The following is a 17,500-nucleotide window of genomic DNA, read 5'->3' as shown; positions in this document are numbered from 1 at the left end:
GAGAGAGAGAGAGCTAGTCCTGCGTGTGTCAAGAGTGGTCAATATTTATTTTCTGGGCCAGTGTACAAAGGTTAAATAGAATCCTTGTTTTCTTTCAGGACTGTGAGTGACTGAGCGTCCGTTTTCTATCATAAAGGTGAAACTGAAGTAATACCTGTTATATAATATACCACTGGATTCTTTCCCATATAAAACTGGCCACGTATAACAAAGCTTTATCGATTTAAAAAGATTAAGAAAAGAATCTATTATTTTGTTGTATTGTGAATTGATTATAGAATGAGAAGGAAGCGTAATGGAATTTAAGTATTATCTGCAAAACAATACTACTTCTTCTGCAGGTGTCAAATAAAGGAGGATAACTAATGGAGTGTTACTGCGTGTCAAGGAGTGTACTCAGGGGCAGAAAAATTAAGAGAAAAACCTACTCAATATGCCAATTCAGAAAGAAGTAAATTATAAAAGGAAGTTGAAGAAAAATAGGTCAGTTTAGTTCCGAAGGTGTGTAGATGGTGACCCAGTGTGGAGAACAGTTCAGTGCTGTGCTGACGAAGGAGTGTCGGGGGACTAACGAGACGGGACACAACAGGATCATTTTGCCAAGTTTAATTAACAAGATAATTGACATGGACATTATGTAACACACAGGTCTACTGACGGACTCGCTGCTGTGGTGACTAGGGCGACGGTCTTAGCCTACGGGACTTACTGGAGGGGCATGAGAGGGGCGGGGAAGGGGGTGCGTCCAGCTCGTGGTGGCTGGAGGGGTATTTTAGCGGTGGATGCTGCTGTGTGGAGCTTCGGGGAGCCCTGCTGTGTTGCTGTGTTGGCGAGTGGGTGGCATTCCTCCTGAACAGAACAGGTGCCAGTGGTATCTTGTCCTGCTGGCGGGTGTGATGCAGGGTTCAGGGTCAGCAGCACAGGGAAGGGGGACTCCTGGGTGAGCCTCCGTGGGCGCAGCATCCACCTCGGCGTTATCACATGGGCTACCTGATTCCTTCACTGGGATCTCTTTGTCGTGGTGTCTGCAGAGGACAGAGGCGCCGCGCCCCAGGTGGCTCCTCCCTCTGGTAAATATGTACACTAAATGATGGATGTTTATACCGCTAGAAGCCTGCCGGGGTTGCACTAGTGGTGTCCTAACTACCTTTGTACAGGGGGCGGGGCAGGGAAGTGACATCTCAGGGACGCGCGCATCGGGCGGCGGCTCAGGGGGCAGCCGGGTGAGGGTCGCTGGGAGAGTCCGGGGAGGCCCTCACCCGCAGGTCTGTGGGTGAGGGGCAGTGCGTGGGAGAGGGGGACTCGGACGCCCGTAACACGCCCGCCATTGGCCGCCCGGCGTCCCCCAGGTGCAGCTCCGCCTCGTCGTGGTCGCGAGGAGAGGGAGAAATGACCAGCCGCCCGTCCAGAGGGAAGAGGCGCCCCTCCAGCCTGGCGGTCTCGCCCTTGAGCAGGTCCTGCCGCTCCAGCCGCCCCGCCTCGGGCCGCAACTCAGGCTTGAGCAGCTCGGGCCGCACCGCCTCGGGGCGCACCGCGTCCGGCCGCAGAGCCTCGGGCCGCAGTGCGTCCCTGAGGGGATCAGAGGAGGACATGTGGGGCAGGAGGGGCAGCCCAGGAGGGTAGAGGCGGTAGGCCAGTGGCTTTTGTAGGGCGGCAGCAGCAGCGGCATGTCGGTAGTACAGGTCGACGGAGGCTGCAGGGCCCAGAGCTGCTGCCGCGGCTGCTGCTGCTGCGGCTGTGGTGGGCTGCGGCGCATAGGGCCAGCTGTAGGAGGGCCCGTAGAGCCTCTGCAAGGCGGCGTAGTTCCCCGCTTCGGCCAGCAGCTCCAGACCCACGGCCGTCTGTCGCTTCCACTTGGTTCTGGTGAGACACATTTGGTGTAAGTCTCGTGTCAGCACAGGTGTGCCTCCCTCCTCCTCCCTGCCTCCCCCACCTCTTCTAACGCCCCATTTTCATGCAACTCTTAGTGACTTTGACGCCTCTTATCAAGTGCATAAATGTGATTAATATCCAGCCTAGCAACATGGGGAGCAGGGACCAGCCTGGAGGAGAGCTGGTCGAAGGACACACTGCGTCAGCTGCTGAATGGCGGTCTTGGGATTTAGTGTGAGTGGCTCATCAGGTTTTCATTTGATTAGAAAGTCATTAAGCATTTATATCTGACCAATTGTCCGATAGAATGTTATTGAGGCATTACTTATTAAGAAGTTATTTCCAAGTACTGAGGATAAGCAAGTGACATTATGAGCCTCAATTCCACGGCGGTGATTACAGCGAGTCTGGGATCGTTAGCTGGACTCATGAAAAGTTGAGGTCCTGCCACCCGCCCCGGACAGGAAGAGTGCCAAGGTTATTGTGTCCACTCACCGTCTGTTCTGGTACCAGGTCTTGACCTGCGTGTCGGTCAGGTTGAGCTTGGCCGCCAGCTCCATGCGGTCCTGCACACTCAGGTACTTCTGCCGCTCGAAGCTCTTCTCCAGCGTCTGCAGCTGGTGGTCGGTGAAGGCCGTGCGCGCTTTCCGTTGCTTCTTGAAGGGCTTGGTTTCATCACAACCTGCGGACACAGGCCGAAATGAACACTGGCTGGCGGGAGGGCGTGTGGCAATGGCATGAGACAGTGACACACAGTTGAGACACACAACCATCCTTATCTCTCAACACACACACACACACACACACACACACACGCCAGACCACAATGGATACATCCTTGTCTTGTTCCCAAACACTGAACCAAATGTCACAGAAACACTACAAGGGGCCGTCATCAGGTTACGCGCGGCTCTCACGCTTAACACTAATCCGGCAATCAGACGATGGGAAGAATCAGGCTTTTCCTTTGTAACTTTCACGAGAATTTTAATATTCCCGAAGGAGTCTCGCTGCAGAACCTGGACGGCGTCATTACAGCAGAGGCGTAATTGCCGCGGCCGTCACGCCTTCATTTTCTCTATTGGGCGCCGAGCCTGATGACGCGAATTGCACCCAGTAGATGGGGCGGAATGAGTGCCTCCATCTAGTGCCGGATAATTGAACTGCCCGGCGGTCATGAGGTGGAGTGGTCCCAGCGCGGCAATGTCCCTGCACGCTGAGGACCACTGCGAGGGTCACTTACACCGATATTTCACGTCCTTAGAGCGAGTCAGGGATGTTGTTTGAAGGTGTTTTTGTTTACTCGTCCGAATGTCGCGCGCGTGTTGCCTCTCCGTGTGTGGAGGAGAGAGAGAGAGAGAGAGAGAGAGAGAGAGAGAGAGAGAGAGAGAGAGAGAGAGAGAGAGAGAGACGTGGCGTGTCCTCTGCAGCGACTCACGCGAACGGAAAACAAGGAGATTGAGTTGAAATTCCACTAGTAACCCTTTGCACCCAGTTTATGGTTATTTACAGGACGGGGCGCGGCACCTTTGAAGCAAGACGGGAGTAGGAGGAGGAGGAGAGAGGGTACAAGGGCTCAGGGTAGCAAGGGACGCTGGCTAGATAGGTTTGAGGGGCAGGAGTGAAAGTTAGGATGGTCTAGGATGGTGAAAATATAGATTCCTCTTTTTAAAATTGTGAAATATGTGTCTTAGTAATAAAAAGATAAGTTTGTATAGAAAATGGAGGGGAAAAGAATGTGAAGTTGTAGTGAGGATGTTTTTTAAGCGTTGTGGTTTATTAATGTTTGGTTTCTGGGTTTAATTTGGCTGTATTTTTTTGTGGGATATTGTATTTCTCTTTGTATTAATGTATTTATTCTGTATGGTGCATATTTTGCTGTATTTACGTATTGTTGTATTTTATATATTGCTATATCTCTGGTCTAACTTTTATTCTGTATCACTGCACTGTATCTCTTCCGTTACTGTATGTGGTATGTTTTGTATTTCCTCTGTTTTAATTACTGTATTTTTTGTGGTACTTTATCCCTCCATTACTGTATTTATGTATTGCTGTATTTCTACATTACAAGCACACTTCACTGTATTTCCTGTGCATTACTGTACTGCATCTACATTACAAGCATTCAAAACATACATTACAAAACATTTTCCTGTACCTTCCATATACTACACACTATGAACTCGTCTCATGCAATGAAAATAAGTCACAAAGATTGCTAACGTGTCTTCTCTTCTCCAGGGGGCGCAAGTGAGTGAACCACTGACGCCTGACGAGGTTGTGAGGACGGGAGGCAAAACCAAGCCGGACCACAATGGATCAGTTACATCAGGTTCGTGGGGTATAATTTGTATCGATATAATGCTATATGTAAAGGTCGTGTTTTTAATGTGTGGGTGGGTGGGTGGTGGGAGTCTTCGTGGTGATGTATCTGTGAATGAGTGGGGTGGAAGAATAACGTAGTACACTAGAATGGGGAGGAGGAGGAGGAAGAATAACAAGAGAAGGAGGAGGGGAGATAAGAAAAAAAAAGAGTAGTAGAAGGCCAAAAAAGGGAAGCAAAAGAACATACACAGAAGAACAATGATGGATATATAAACAGACAAAAGAAGTGGTAAAAAGAGAACAAGACCAACAATAAAGAAGAGAGAAAAGAAAATGAGACAAGATACAGAAAACGTGACACATGATGAGTAGTGTGGTGTGGTGCTGTGTGGTATGCTGTGGCGTAATGGCGTGTGGTGATATGGCTTTAATGTGCACCAACCACATCCCCAGGTAACCCGCGCCACTGCCTCCCTCCATGCCTCACCACATACACACACACACATACACACACTCACCGCAGCATCACAGGGAATTAGCTAGAATGACTGAGCGTGGCTTGACCTAACCTAACCAGTGTTCCCTGATTAGTAAATATATAACTAGTCGTGATGCTCCTACCGCCGGGGCCACGAGAGACGAGGGCGTGTCCTGAGGGGCTTCATCATGGCCTCCTTCGTGTTGTTTTAGTACATAAGAACATAAGAATTAAGGGAAGCTGCAAGAAGCGACCAGGCTTACACGTGGCAGTCCCTGTATGAAATATACCTAGCTATTTCCTATTTAGTACCGAAAGACCAGCCTCGGGGATTTAATTACCCATAAGTTTTTAGGAGTGAGTGTGAGTTTGAGTGAGTGAGTGAGTGAGCCTCCAGGTGACTGAGTGAAATATAATGTATCCTGACTTATCGGGAGAGCAGGGGCGTGGTAAGTGGTGGTGTGAGAGAGAGAGAGAGAGAGAGAGAGAGAAGGGGGTGTAGTAAAGGGTGTGTATGTATGTAGAAGGGTTTACTCTCTCTCTCTCTCTCTCTCTCTCTCTCTCTCTCTCTCTCTCTCATCTCTCTCTCTCTCTCTCTCTCTCTCTCTCTCTCTCTCTCTCTCTCTCTCTCTCTCTCTCTCTCTCTCTCTCTCACTCTCTCTCTCTCTCTCTCTCTCTCTCTCTCTCTCTCTCTGACACGTTACTCCCGCTGTCTGCTTGCCTCTGTCACACACCAGACACCGCCACACTCCACTCTCGCCATTTTCCTCCACTCTTGTCACAGAGTATGTGCCTCCTCCATGTCACTCTGCCTCCACCTCTCTCCGTCACCCTCCTCCTCCTCCTCCTCCTCCTCCTCCTCCTCCTCCTCCTCCTCCTCCTCCTCTACCGCACACTCTGCTTCACTCTCTGCCTCGACTGGCAAAAAATAGAAAGAAAAAAAGAAAAAGAGCAGGAATAAAAATACAACGAGGAATGTGGACAGAAAACAACTTAAATGACAGCACTGACTCTTGTTTTCACCCCACACTTGCTGACCTCCTCCTCCTCCTCCTCCTCCTCCTCCTCCTCCTCCTCCTCCTCCTCCTCCTCCTCCTCCCTGGCCTGCACTGTATCCCCGACCACTGCAAAAGCCCGCCTCGCTCCGCCTCGCCTCACACAGCGAACACTAGTGGCAGCAAATTAACTTACACAGCAAGAATACATAAATAGTGTTCATGACCTGTAGGCGACGCTGCAGGAGGAGGGAGGTCGCTGCTGCTGCCTTTTCCAATTTCGTGAGTGTGATATTACTGTGTGTGTGTGTGTGTGTGTGTGTGTGTGTGTGTGTGTGTGTGTGTGGCAGGTGAAATATGTACAGGGCTATGATGACATGTACGTATTTCTGTCTCATATAGATCGTCGTAAATCAGGAGTAATTGATATTTATGTGAGAAAATTATTACGTGCCTGCGTATGTGACTCATTAGTATTCATGTGCATGTTTATGTGGGCATTACACCCGTGATGGACGCCACGCCTCTGTTAACGACCCTCGCGGCGCTCACACTGGAAGGGGATGGTCACCTAATTACAGGTAACCAGCTGCGCCACTCAACGCTCGGTGACGCCCCGTGCAGGTGTGGCCGCTCAGCCCCGCAGGCCGCCTCGCATCCCTGCCGTCCTGTTCCCGTGGTTCCATTCACAATTTCCTTCCTGCTCCTCTTCCAGCGCCCCGATCCCCGTCATGCTCCCGCCGCCTCGTTGATGCGTCCTTCATGACGCTGGTTCCGCCCCTTGAGTCCAGCATCGCCATGACACCTGCCGCTCGCGTGCCGCCGCCCGCATCCATACTCTCCGCGGCGGGCGTCATTACAGGGATCCTGAGGGCTGCACGCCTTCATTCCCGCCGCTGCAATATTTACCGTGTGATCCCAGGCTGAGGGGCGCTCGTCTCCCCGCGCCGCCGCTGCGTGCTGCCCGCGCTGCCATTATGGAATTAAATGGTTTATTTCATGGGATGATTTTTTCTTTGAATCGTGGCCGACATGCACCGACTGTTTTGTCAATCATTACTGTCATTTCCTTCCCCACTCACGACTCGCGCACGGAAGGAGGGACAGACGGAGACAGAGGAGCCTCAGGGATTGCTGGGGGGAAATTTCATCTTTTACTTGAAACGTTGACTGGCATTAATATTGATACGTTAAGCCGACCACCTGGTGGCCAGCCAGTGCGGCGCGTCACGTGGCGCGTGGAGGCAGGGCGTGTATCTCCTGAATGTTGCCGCACCTTTGGCGCTGCCGCTGCCCTGCCCTGCCCTTCTTCCTCTCCAAACGTGACATGGCCCCTGTCTACCACCATATAGTATATATATATATATATATATATATATATATATATATATATATATATATATATATATATATATATATATATATATATATATATATATATATACACACACACACACACAATCATAGTTAAGGTCCCGTTTTCTTTGTGTAAGGGTCGCAGCGATGGGCGAGGGTGTGTTTACAAATTCATCACATTAATGATGCGATAGGCCGCCGCGTGACGCCCCGCGGCGCTCTGATTGGCAGCCACGCGCCCTAAGCGTCGTACCGCGCTGAGTGTTGCTGGCTCTTGCTTTACTTTGACCCGCCTGCTGAGGGTGTCTGATGGCCTCCTGCCACCTCCCCCCCTCCCCTCGCCCCACAGTTCCTGCCACAGCACCTTCAGCACCAAGCCTCCAGCTCATCCCGTGCCAGGTCAGGTCACTACCCCACCCCACACCCAGCCCCGCACCGCCCCGACCACCCCTGCCACTCCCCAGGAGGGGTCTGTGGCGTCACTCACCGTCGTCCTCTTGACTGCCGCCGTCGTCTGCCGCGTGGTCTTCGTCGTGGCTGTCCAGGGACTTGAGGGTGTCTGTGGTCTGTGTGGCCGAGGCCCCTCCCCCTGCGCCCTTCTCCTCTGTGGACGTGGGCGGCACTCGCTGCGCCAGGATGTCAGTAATCATGAACTTTGGGCGGTGGACGGGCGGCTCTGTGGTGTCCCGGGCTGGGGGCGACGCCAGGCCGCCCTCGCTGTGCACGTCGTCCAGGGGCGCCGCGTCGCTGTTGCTGGAGCCTCCTGGAGACACGCTGGGCACCGACACGCGCCCACACACCTCCACGGTCATCATGCACCACGCCCGCTACGCCCTCGGGCAGCGCCACCCGCTACAAGACAGCCCGTCAGCGTTATCAGCCGCCGGGGCCTCACAGCATCAGTCCCGCGCCGCGCCGCTGAGGGAGAGCCTGACACGCCGCCGCCCGCCGCTCCTGACGTCAATCACTGCCGATCAATGGACAGGTGGCGATGACGTCCGCACTTACCGCACCTGTCCGCGGGTGTGAGGTCGCCCGCCCGCTTATGGTGGGAGCTGCACGCCGGCGGCACCATCCAGCGGTGTTGCCAGCTTGGCCTGCCGCACACCGCCCACCTCCGCCCCTTGCCGCCCTCCGCGACCCTCACCACACCAGACCTGCCGCCCCAGCGCTGCCCATGCTGAGATGTGGCCGCGGCAGTCCAGCGCTCCTTATCGGCGTGTAATTATTGCAAGCGATATTCATAATCCAGGTCACGACAAGGCTTTGGCAGCTCGCGGCGAGGGAGAGCCTGGCTGTGTGGTCCCGCCTCCCGCCGGCCGCTGGCCCCGCCCCCGCTGCTCCGCCCCGCCCTCCGGCACTCGCCCGCTTTCACAGCCGACTTGAAATTTCTGAGGAGGTGAGATGCGCAAACATCCGCGGGGGTAACTTGGTAAATATCTGTCCTTAGGAGACTCTTGGCCGCAGTGGCTGGGGGGGGGGGAGGAAAGTGGGGAGGCAGGGAGGGAGGGGACGAGTGGCACTGATGGTGATGTGTTTCTGTAACGACACTGGTGGAGCGAGGCCCTTGCTCCACCACCACCACCACCATTACCTTCATCACCACACATCATTCATATTCTCAGTAATAATGATAATGATAATAGCCGTTGTAATAATAATGTACGTAATACTGATGAAAGGATGAGTAGAAGTAATAGCAATACCAATGATATTATTTGTAACAACAACAATAACAGCAACAACAGTAATAACAGCCCCATTTTCAACACTATCATCACTACCACGAGATTAAAGGACAGACAAGGACAAGGACAATAAATAAATAATAAAATAACATGCAAACGAAGAAGTGGAACAAGGAAGAGAAAAGAATGGAAAAAACTCTAATATATAAAAAAACGCAACAATTTATCACTTTTTGTCTAGATGTACTGTTGACACACACACACACACACACACACACACACACACACACACACACACACACACACACACACACACACACACACAAACTGGATTAAGCTGGAAAGGAAAAACGCACTTGATTCACCACTTAATTCGCCAATCACAGCAAGGCATTAAAGACAAGTGGAGCCATCTAGTGAGTGGGTTAAGCAGACACACTCACGGAGAAGGCGCTGCAGTATTCAACACTCTTCCTCCTGAAGGTTACGAACGCACGCAAGCAACACAAACAACACTAGTAAGGACACTCATGACCGAAGACTTACTCGCTCACGTACTCAAATATTCATTCATTTACTCTTTCTCTCATTCACTCATTTACTCTCACTTATTTAGTCATTCACCAACTCACTCACTCATTCAATCACTGTGTTACATTTTTTCACTCAGTCTTGACTCCTCTGATCTACTGAGAGTTTGCTGAGAATCTTGAGAATCTTGCAAAACCTTACAGCTTATAGAATCTTTGAGTACCGGAGGAGTTGTGATTGAAAGATTAAAACACAAAGGAGAAAGACACATACTGCACTTCACAGCCGGTGACGATGTTCCTCTTCACCTTCCTGCCGTTCTGTATCTTTGTGTAGTCCAGCGTCAAATGTATTATAATGTATCTATTAAGTACCTGTGGTCAATGAAACTATCTACTCCCTCACAAGCATACTGTCTTAACTTCATCACAATTCCTCGCCTATACAATTTAATCAATCTTTACCCATTCACGCTTCAAAATTCTCATCTCACCCCAGAACCTCCCAAAATGTCACGTTTTCACAGTCATTTTCTCCATTCTTTCTCCATAGCTATCATATCAATACTCATTTCCTTTCATCCCCAGCTTTCTTTCTCATTCCCTCCCTAAATCCATACTGACTCATCCCTTTCCTTCTCATAGCTACTCCATCCACTCACTCACTCCATCTGTCACCCATGTGCTCTCTGAAAGGATGAACAAAACAAAGCAGACTTGTTGGTTCTAATGAGGCTCTTTGTGATAAGCTAATATAAAGTAAGAGATGTAGGAGAGTAATGACGAAGGCTCCTCCCCACCCACTATTACCAGACACATAGAATAGTAAAAACAAAGCCGCCTTTCCACCAACCACTCATATTCAGTCTACAAGGACATAGGATAGTAATGAAGAATGCTCCTCCCCATCCACCACTCCTATCTAGTTTAAAGAGAAGTAGGATTGTGATAGTGAAGGCTCCTCCGCATCCACCGCTCTTATCAAATCTAAAATGATAGATACTAATGACGAAGGTTGCTCCTCGTCAACCATGAATATACACAAGATAGCACTGGTGAAGGCCCCTCCCCACCAACCACTCCGACACGCCTCATCTCCCTCTTCCTTCAGTATAATCACTAACACCGCCAGTTTCTCACGGCTCACTGTAACCGCTTCCTATTTCAAGATTCAAGGTAGCTCCAGGCACGGGTTGCTTCCTGGAGGTTGATTGCTTGTCGTGTAGGGCGGGGCGGGACGGGGCGGGGTGGGGTGGGGTTGGGTTGGGCGGGGCGGGTCGGAGTGAGGCGAAGCGTAGCGAGACAAGTTGCACGACGTCTCAAGTTATGTTGTTTTGTTGTCTTGTTTATACCAGTGTAGGTTAATTCGATACTCATGTGGTTGTGTCGTGGAATGTGTGTGTGTGTGTGTGTGTGTGTGTGTGTGTGTGTGTGTGTGTGTGTGTGTGTGTGTGTGTGTGTGTGTGTACTTGTTTCCAGAATATTATGTGTCAATTAACTGATGTAGATCGCCTTTCCTTCCTTCTCTGCGAGTACTGAAATGATAACGATGATAGTAGTAGTAGTAGTAGTAATAGTAGCATTTGTAATAGTAGTAGTAATTGTTGTCGTCGTCGTTGTTGTTGCTGCTGCTGCTGTCGTTGTAGCAGCACATTAATGAGGATACGAATACAATACAACAGTGCCTAACATAGTAGTAGTAGTAGTAGTAGTAGTAGTAAACATGTATCTTTCTACCAATACAATAGGTTATAGATCCCTCCTCTTCCAACCATAAAGACAAGTAATACATTCATCAAACACTTAATACTCTTACATCACACACTTAACCAACACACACACACACACACACACACAACACAACACAACATCGATTAATTCCCCGCCCCTTCTTATCGCGGTGTATCGGAACCAACGTTAAGTGCCTCATTCTTGCCTTCCAGTCTATCCAGTTGTGATAAGATCCAGCTTAAGATCCACCGTTGATAGAATCCCAACCTTCTGTATATTTCTCAAGACTTTCACCGTTCCATTTCTTTCTGACTTCTTAATCCTCTTTATTCACTCTGTCTCCATTTTCTTTTCCTTCACGTCTTTTTCTTTATTCACTCTCCCTCCTTTCTACTCTCACCTCTTTTCTCTCAATTTCTTCCTCCTTTCCATTCCTTTCCCTTATTTTTCTTCACTTCTTCCGTTCCTTCCTTCTTCACTCCTTTCATTTTTCCTACTTTTTTTTTCGTTTTTCTATCTGCTTTCCATTCCTTTCTCCTTTCCTCTTCTCCTCATTTACTTTCCTTCCTTTCCTACCTACTTTTCATTTATTCCTCCTTTCCTCGTTTTCTTCCATTTTATTATATCCTATTCTCTCCCTTTCCCTCGCTCCTTTCTCTCCCACTCCTTTTTCTCTTTCCCTTTTCCCCACTCCCCACTCCAACCATCTTTTTCCTACTCCCGCACCTTCCATTCCTCCTTCCCTCCCTTATCCCATTCATTCTCCCTTCCTTCCCGCACCGAGAGAGGGAGAGAGGGAGGAAGGCCTTAAGGAAGAGCTGTTCCACCCCCAGCAGCGTTCCCCCTCAGCTCCGTATCGGCAGCTCAGAGCGTTGCCTTAAGTCCCTCCTCTTTACGTCTTCTCCCCGTCACCTCGAGGCGTCCCTGCGATACTTTACGGCTTCAGGGGCAAGGCGAAGGCGTCAGCGGGGGCCAGCGGTGCTCTAGACCATGTTGCGGGCCAGATAGAGCCATAATTAGGTATCCTGTGTTCCCTGCCTCTCGCGATGCATTAGCGGCACCTCAGATTAAGAGGCGCACGCGATTCCCAAATGTGACTCGTCTTTTGGTCTCTCCGCACTGGGTTGTAAAGGTGGTTTTTGTGGTGTTCCCTCCCCTGGCACTCCGTCGCTGGTGCCAAGGGTCGGAAGTGCCAAGTCAGGGGGCGTCACTCGTCTGGAAACACCGAAGCTTCCCGCCTCTTGTGGCCGCTGCGCCGCTCAAGGAAACCCAGGTGAAGTTTGTCTCGTTCTGCTAATGGCGCGGTTTTCTGTCCACGGTTTCTCTGGCGGGTCTTTTGTGGGTTTAGGGTTTATTTGTGCGTGGGTTTTTAAAGGTGTTTTTTCTTTGTTTTATTTTTCTTTTGAGGTGTTGAAGAGGGAAATTGTGATGGTGTGTGTTTGATATGGTTTGTATATTGACTTTGTGTTCTTGTCTTTATGGCTTTGTGTTTTTTCTTTGTGTTGTGTGGTTTTAAAGGTGCTTTCTCTTTGTTTTGTGAATGGTAAGGAGGAAAATTGTGATGGTGTGTGCAATATTTTTTTTTTATCTTTTTTTTTTTTCTTTTTTTAATGTGGTTTCTATCTCCCTTATGTTTCCGTGTTTTATGAATGTGTTTTCTTTGTGCTGTGGATGCCGAAGGTGTTTCCTGTACGGTTTCTGAAGTGTTGGTGAGAAAAATAGCAATGGTGTGTGTTTTTTTGTTTTTTTTTTCTATTTTCCTTTGTGTACGTGTTTTTTTTTTTTGACCTTTTTTTTGCGATGCGTTTAAAAGTTGTTTTCTCTTTGTTTTCCTTAAGTATTGATGGAGGAAAATAGGGATGTTGTTTGTATGTTTTTTTTTTTAATATCGTTTCTACCTTCTTCGTTCTTTTATTGCCATTTTTGCACCGTGTTTTCAAAGTTAATTTTCTTCATTTTCAAACGATAGGGAAAGAAAACAGACGATAAAAAGGCAATAAAATGATACCTGCCCTCAACGTCTGCTGTAATAGACATGTTTCCGTTGTTTACAAGCGGTGAGGAAAGCAAGTGACGAGAAGATCCTTGATTAAAAACCTATTATTTGTACGTATCTTTATCACTGTCTGCTCCACGCCCTACTTTACCTGTACCTTCCCACGCCATCCCGCTCCCCATTACCTGAGTCTCCCACTCCTTTCTTTCTCCACTGTTACCACCACCACTACCGCCACCGCCACCGCTCCAGCACAATACGCCACAACAAAACACACCCCGGCATCGCTCACTCTCCCTCATCACATCCATTCGCCTCACTTAATTGAATGGCGCCACCCAGGGGACACTCAGCCACTCAGCCCCATGAATACTTGAGCGCCCACACCCGCCATTCATTCCTCACTCAGTCCATTGCTTGAATCCCGCGCCGTCACACTCAGTCGCCACACTCCCCTGCCTGCTTGCTTCCCCGCCTGCACCGCTACACACACACACACACACACACACACACACACACACACACACACACACACACACACACACACACACACACACACGACTCATTGCATAGACCTGTTTGTTGTTGTTTCTGTTGCTGTTATTGTTACTGCTGTTACTACTAGTGTTGCTAATGCTACTATTATTGTTGTTGTTCTTGTTGTTGCCACTACTACTACTACAACTTACTAATAATAATAATAATAATAATAAGAAGAAGAAGAAGAAGAAGAAGAAGAACGCATTTTATGAATACACTATATTTACTGTTATTATTATTATTATTATTATTATTATTATTATTATTATTATTATTATTATTATTATTATTATTATCATTATTATCACCATTATCACCATCATCATCACCAACATTTCTTTCCATCACCTTCCTCCGCCACCACCACCACCACCACCACCACCACCACTACCCCCTCCTCCTCCTCTTCCTGCTCCTCCTCTCTCTATCTCCCGCCTCGGCCATTTCCCTCCATCTCCCCGTTTCCTGCGGGTCTCCACGCCTGATCTGAGCACATTTGGCCTGAATTATACAGGAAAACATGAGATTTACGGTTTTATGGAGATATCACGCCCTTTATGGAGGCAGAGACAAAATATTATCTTGTGACATTACCGAAGCGACGCTCTCTTGGTTCCTCCTCTTGGTTCCTCTTGATTCTTCTTACCCTCTTTTTTCCCCCCTCTCTCTCCCTCCCTCCCTCTCTCACTGTCTGTCTTCCCTTCCATTTCCCTTTCATCGTCGTTTGAAGAAAGGGACGAGGTGATGGAGTGAGTGAGTGAGGGAGGGAGGGAGTGAGGGAGGGAGGGAGGGACGGGGGGAGGGGGGAGGGAGGGAATGCGGGAGGAAACTTGTGTTATCAGTGAAGGAAGATGAGTTAGTGATGAAATGAGGGAGGAGGAGGAGAGGGAAATTATTGGCATACGAAAGGAATGAATGGAGAGAAAAGAAGGAAGAGAAAAATAGTGAGTGAGAGAGGGAGAAAGGAGAAAAGGGAAATTAAAGGAAGTGGAATTTGAAAGAGAGCCGAATGAATGAGAAGAGAAGGAGAGAGAGAGAAAAAAAAAACACAGTGAGGCGGAGAAACTGGCGTGAAGGAAAAGAAAGGAGAGGGAGAAATGGAGGGAGAAAAAAGAGAGGGAGGGAGGGGGGGAGGGGGGGTTTACACACACTACAGATTCAATTATACAAAAATGCGTGGGCGCCTTGCCAACCTGAGAGTAAATGGAATCGAATCACAATTTATGACTCAGAGAGCGAGAGAGAGAGAGAGAGAGAGAGAGAGAGAGAGAGAGAGAGAGAGAGAGAGAGAGAGAGAGAAACCCACGGCTGACTTCTTCTTCGTGCGATTCATAAAAGTGAATTAGGTTGCATTTTTCATGATCAGAGGCTTGGGTCAAATTCTTTTCAGATGGCGGTGAAAATGGACAGGTTTTGTAAGTTTACGAGAAGCGAGAGGTGATTGGTGGGCCTCATCGCTAGGGGGAGGGGAGGGACGGGAAGAGAAGAAGAAGAAGAAGAAGGGGAAGAGTGCTAGAGGGAGGGAGCGATGGAGGAAAGACGGAAGGGAGACGAAGAACTGGTGTGGATGAGAAAGTGAGCATGAGTGAGCTGAAGGATCCTGACAGTGGAGCGTGGAGGTTTGAGTCGAAGAAAACGGGTTCTGGAGAGGGAGTGAGGGGAGTTTTGGAGGCGGTGGAAGAGGTTTTGAGGAGTAAGAGGAGTGTCGGATGTGATTAGAGAGTTTTGAGGGAGTAAGAAGAGTTTTGTAGGCAAGAGAAGGGCGAGAGAAGAGATTTTGGAGATTAAAAGCAAAGGTTTGACTAGCTAAAGGACTTCTGGAGGCTAAAAAAAGGTTTAAAGGAGTAAAGGAGTTTTTGGAGATGAAGAGACGAAAGGAAAGCTTTTGAGAAGTGCGAGAAGATTTTGACGCGAGAAGAGAGATTTTGAAAGCCTGAAAGGACTTTTGGAGACGAAAAAAAAGAGTTTCTGAATGAGTGAGATGCGACTCCAGCACGGATAAAAAAAAAAAAAAGAGAAATTGTAATAGAAGAAGCGATTTTAGAGTCTATAAACTGCCCTATAGAAGTAGAGATTTTTAAGGGTCGTGGGGTGGAGTAAGAGAGTCATAGGGTTATAAAGTGGAGTGTGGATGGTGGAGGTCTGGGATGAAGAGGAGGGAGTGTAAGTAGGTGTAAGAGAGGAGTGGAATAAAGAGGGAATTTTTATCTTTTTGAGAAGGTTAGGCGGTGGAGAGAGAGAGAGAGAGAGAGAGAGAGAGAGAGAGAGAGAGAGAGAGAGAGAGAGAGAGAGAGAGAGAGAGAGAGAGAGAGAGAGAGAGAGAGAGAGAGAGAGAGAGAGAGAGAGAGAGAGAGAGAGAGAGAGAGAGAGAGAGAGAGAGAAAAGGGGGGAGTCAAGTGTGTGTTGGGGGAGGGGCGGTAAGTAGGTAAATGACACGCACACACACACACACACACACACACACACACACACCAAACTTCATTTTCCTTCCCCCTTTCCTCCCCTGCAACCCTCAAAACGGATTCAAAAAGAGGATGAGGATTATTTTTCTTTCTATTCAACAGCAGTGACTTGAATCACCGCTGGCTCCCTCACACCTGCCCAAAGCGTCCTCACCCTTACACTTATTAGCACAAATTAATGCAACACACCTGCGCCTTCACACCTCATTGCCTTCTGTAAGTGAGACCGATGAAAATTAGTGTTCGTGGGGTTATTAATCTATTTCTGTTTGACCTTGCTTGCTGGGTTTTTTTTTTTTTTTTTTTTGTTTTTTTTTTTTTTTGTTTGAAATATACTTGTAATATGTTGTGGTTGTAGTCTCTCTCTCTCTCTCTCTCTCTCTCTCTCTCTCTCTCTCTCTCTCTCTCTCTCTCTCTCTCTCTCTCTCTCTCTCTCTTTTATTTTTATTTTTTCTATCTCGATCCTCCTTTTCATTAATTTTTCTCGTTTTTTTTTTTTTTTTTTTTTCATTTTTTTTCTTATCATTTCGTCTTTTTTTCAGTTTCGTCCTAGTTCCTCCTTTGTTTCCCATCCTTCTTCATCTCCTTCAGTGTTTCCTCCTACTTCTCTCTACATTTAGTTGCAATTCCTTTACCACTCATTCGCTATCTTTTTATTTATTTATTTATTTATTTTTATTTCATTTTTATTTATTTTTTTTATTTTATTATTTTTTTCTTTTTTTTTTGTTCATTTTCATCTTTCCTTCTCATCACCGTCATTATCTCCACTTCACTTCCTTTCATTGTACGTACTATCGCGTTCTCTCCCTATTCACATCATCATCACCCACTTTTGCTTCCTCCATATTCTATCAGTTCCCTCTTCTTCCATCACCAGGTCTTATCTCCTTCATATCTCTACAGCTTCTATCTCTCCTCTTCCCTTCAATTTCTTTTTTTTTTTTTTTTTTTTTCATGAAGACTATGAAAACACTTGAAGACCCCTGGAAAACACCCTTGAAAACCCTTTGAAATCTCACAGAAAACACCCTTATAAAACCCTATACAACTACATTAACCTCAACCAACGACAAAGCACCCTTGAAAACCCTTGAAAACCTCTTAAAAACTCACACACAACCTCATTAACCTCAACAACAAAACGCCCTTTAAAAGAAACCCAGTTATCTCACCTGACCACACCCTGATATAAACTTAACACAGGGGAAGCATTTGAGAGTACGAAGCAAAAGAGTGTGGCAAAGAGAAAGGCTTTGTATGACTACCTTATATGCGCGCCGCCTCTCGCCCAGCGCAGACACCAAGCTAAGAGTGTGAAGGGCCCCCTCGCCACGCCTCTCCCCCTCAGGCCTGCCAGACGGGTGGTGAAAGGGTGGTAATGTAGTGACGTCATAATCCTTCCATTCCTTGCAGACTCGGCTAACACTATTCAATTGGTAGACTCCTCCTCCTCCTCCTCCTCCTCCTCCTCTTCCTCTTCTAATCCCTCTCATCTGTGTCTCTTTCCTCCTACTCTCCGTC

General features: G+C 48.1%; 2 protein-coding genes across 11 annotated transcripts in view; one reads left to right on the top strand and one right to left on the bottom strand.

Annotated features, from left to right (window-relative positions):
• Nucleotides 1–17,500, top strand: part of LOC135089068 (uncharacterized) — a 182,674-nt gene that overhangs the window by 29,122 nt on the left and 136,052 nt on the right. For all 10 annotated transcript variants that reach the window (XM_063984287.1, XM_063984288.1, XM_063984286.1 and 7 more), the window contains exon 2: nucleotides 4,117–4,207. The gene's annotated coding sequence lies outside the window, so the exon portion shown is untranslated. The remainder of the gene's footprint in view (nucleotides 1–4,116; nucleotides 4,208–17,500) is intronic.
• On the bottom strand, nucleotides 594–8,452 carry LOC135089069 (barH-like 1 homeobox protein). Its single transcript, XM_063984292.1, has 3 exons — nucleotides 7,517–8,452; nucleotides 2,368–2,554; nucleotides 594–1,860 (listed from the first exon to the last, which is right to left on the bottom strand). The coding sequence occupies exons 1-3, from the start codon at nucleotides 7,842–7,844 to the stop codon at nucleotides 1,209–1,211; spliced, it is 1,167 nt and encodes a 388-aa protein (XP_063840362.1). The 5' UTR covers nucleotides 7,845–8,452; the 3' UTR covers nucleotides 594–1,208.

Source organism: Scylla paramamosain, chromosome 32 (genome assembly GCF_035594125.1).
Source record: "Scylla paramamosain isolate STU-SP2022 chromosome 32, ASM3559412v1, whole genome shotgun sequence".
Lineage (NCBI taxonomy): Eukaryota > Metazoa > Arthropoda > Malacostraca > Decapoda > Portunidae > Scylla > Scylla paramamosain.
Note: the sequence above shows the minus strand (reverse complement) of the source record. Positions and strands in the feature narration are given on the sequence as shown.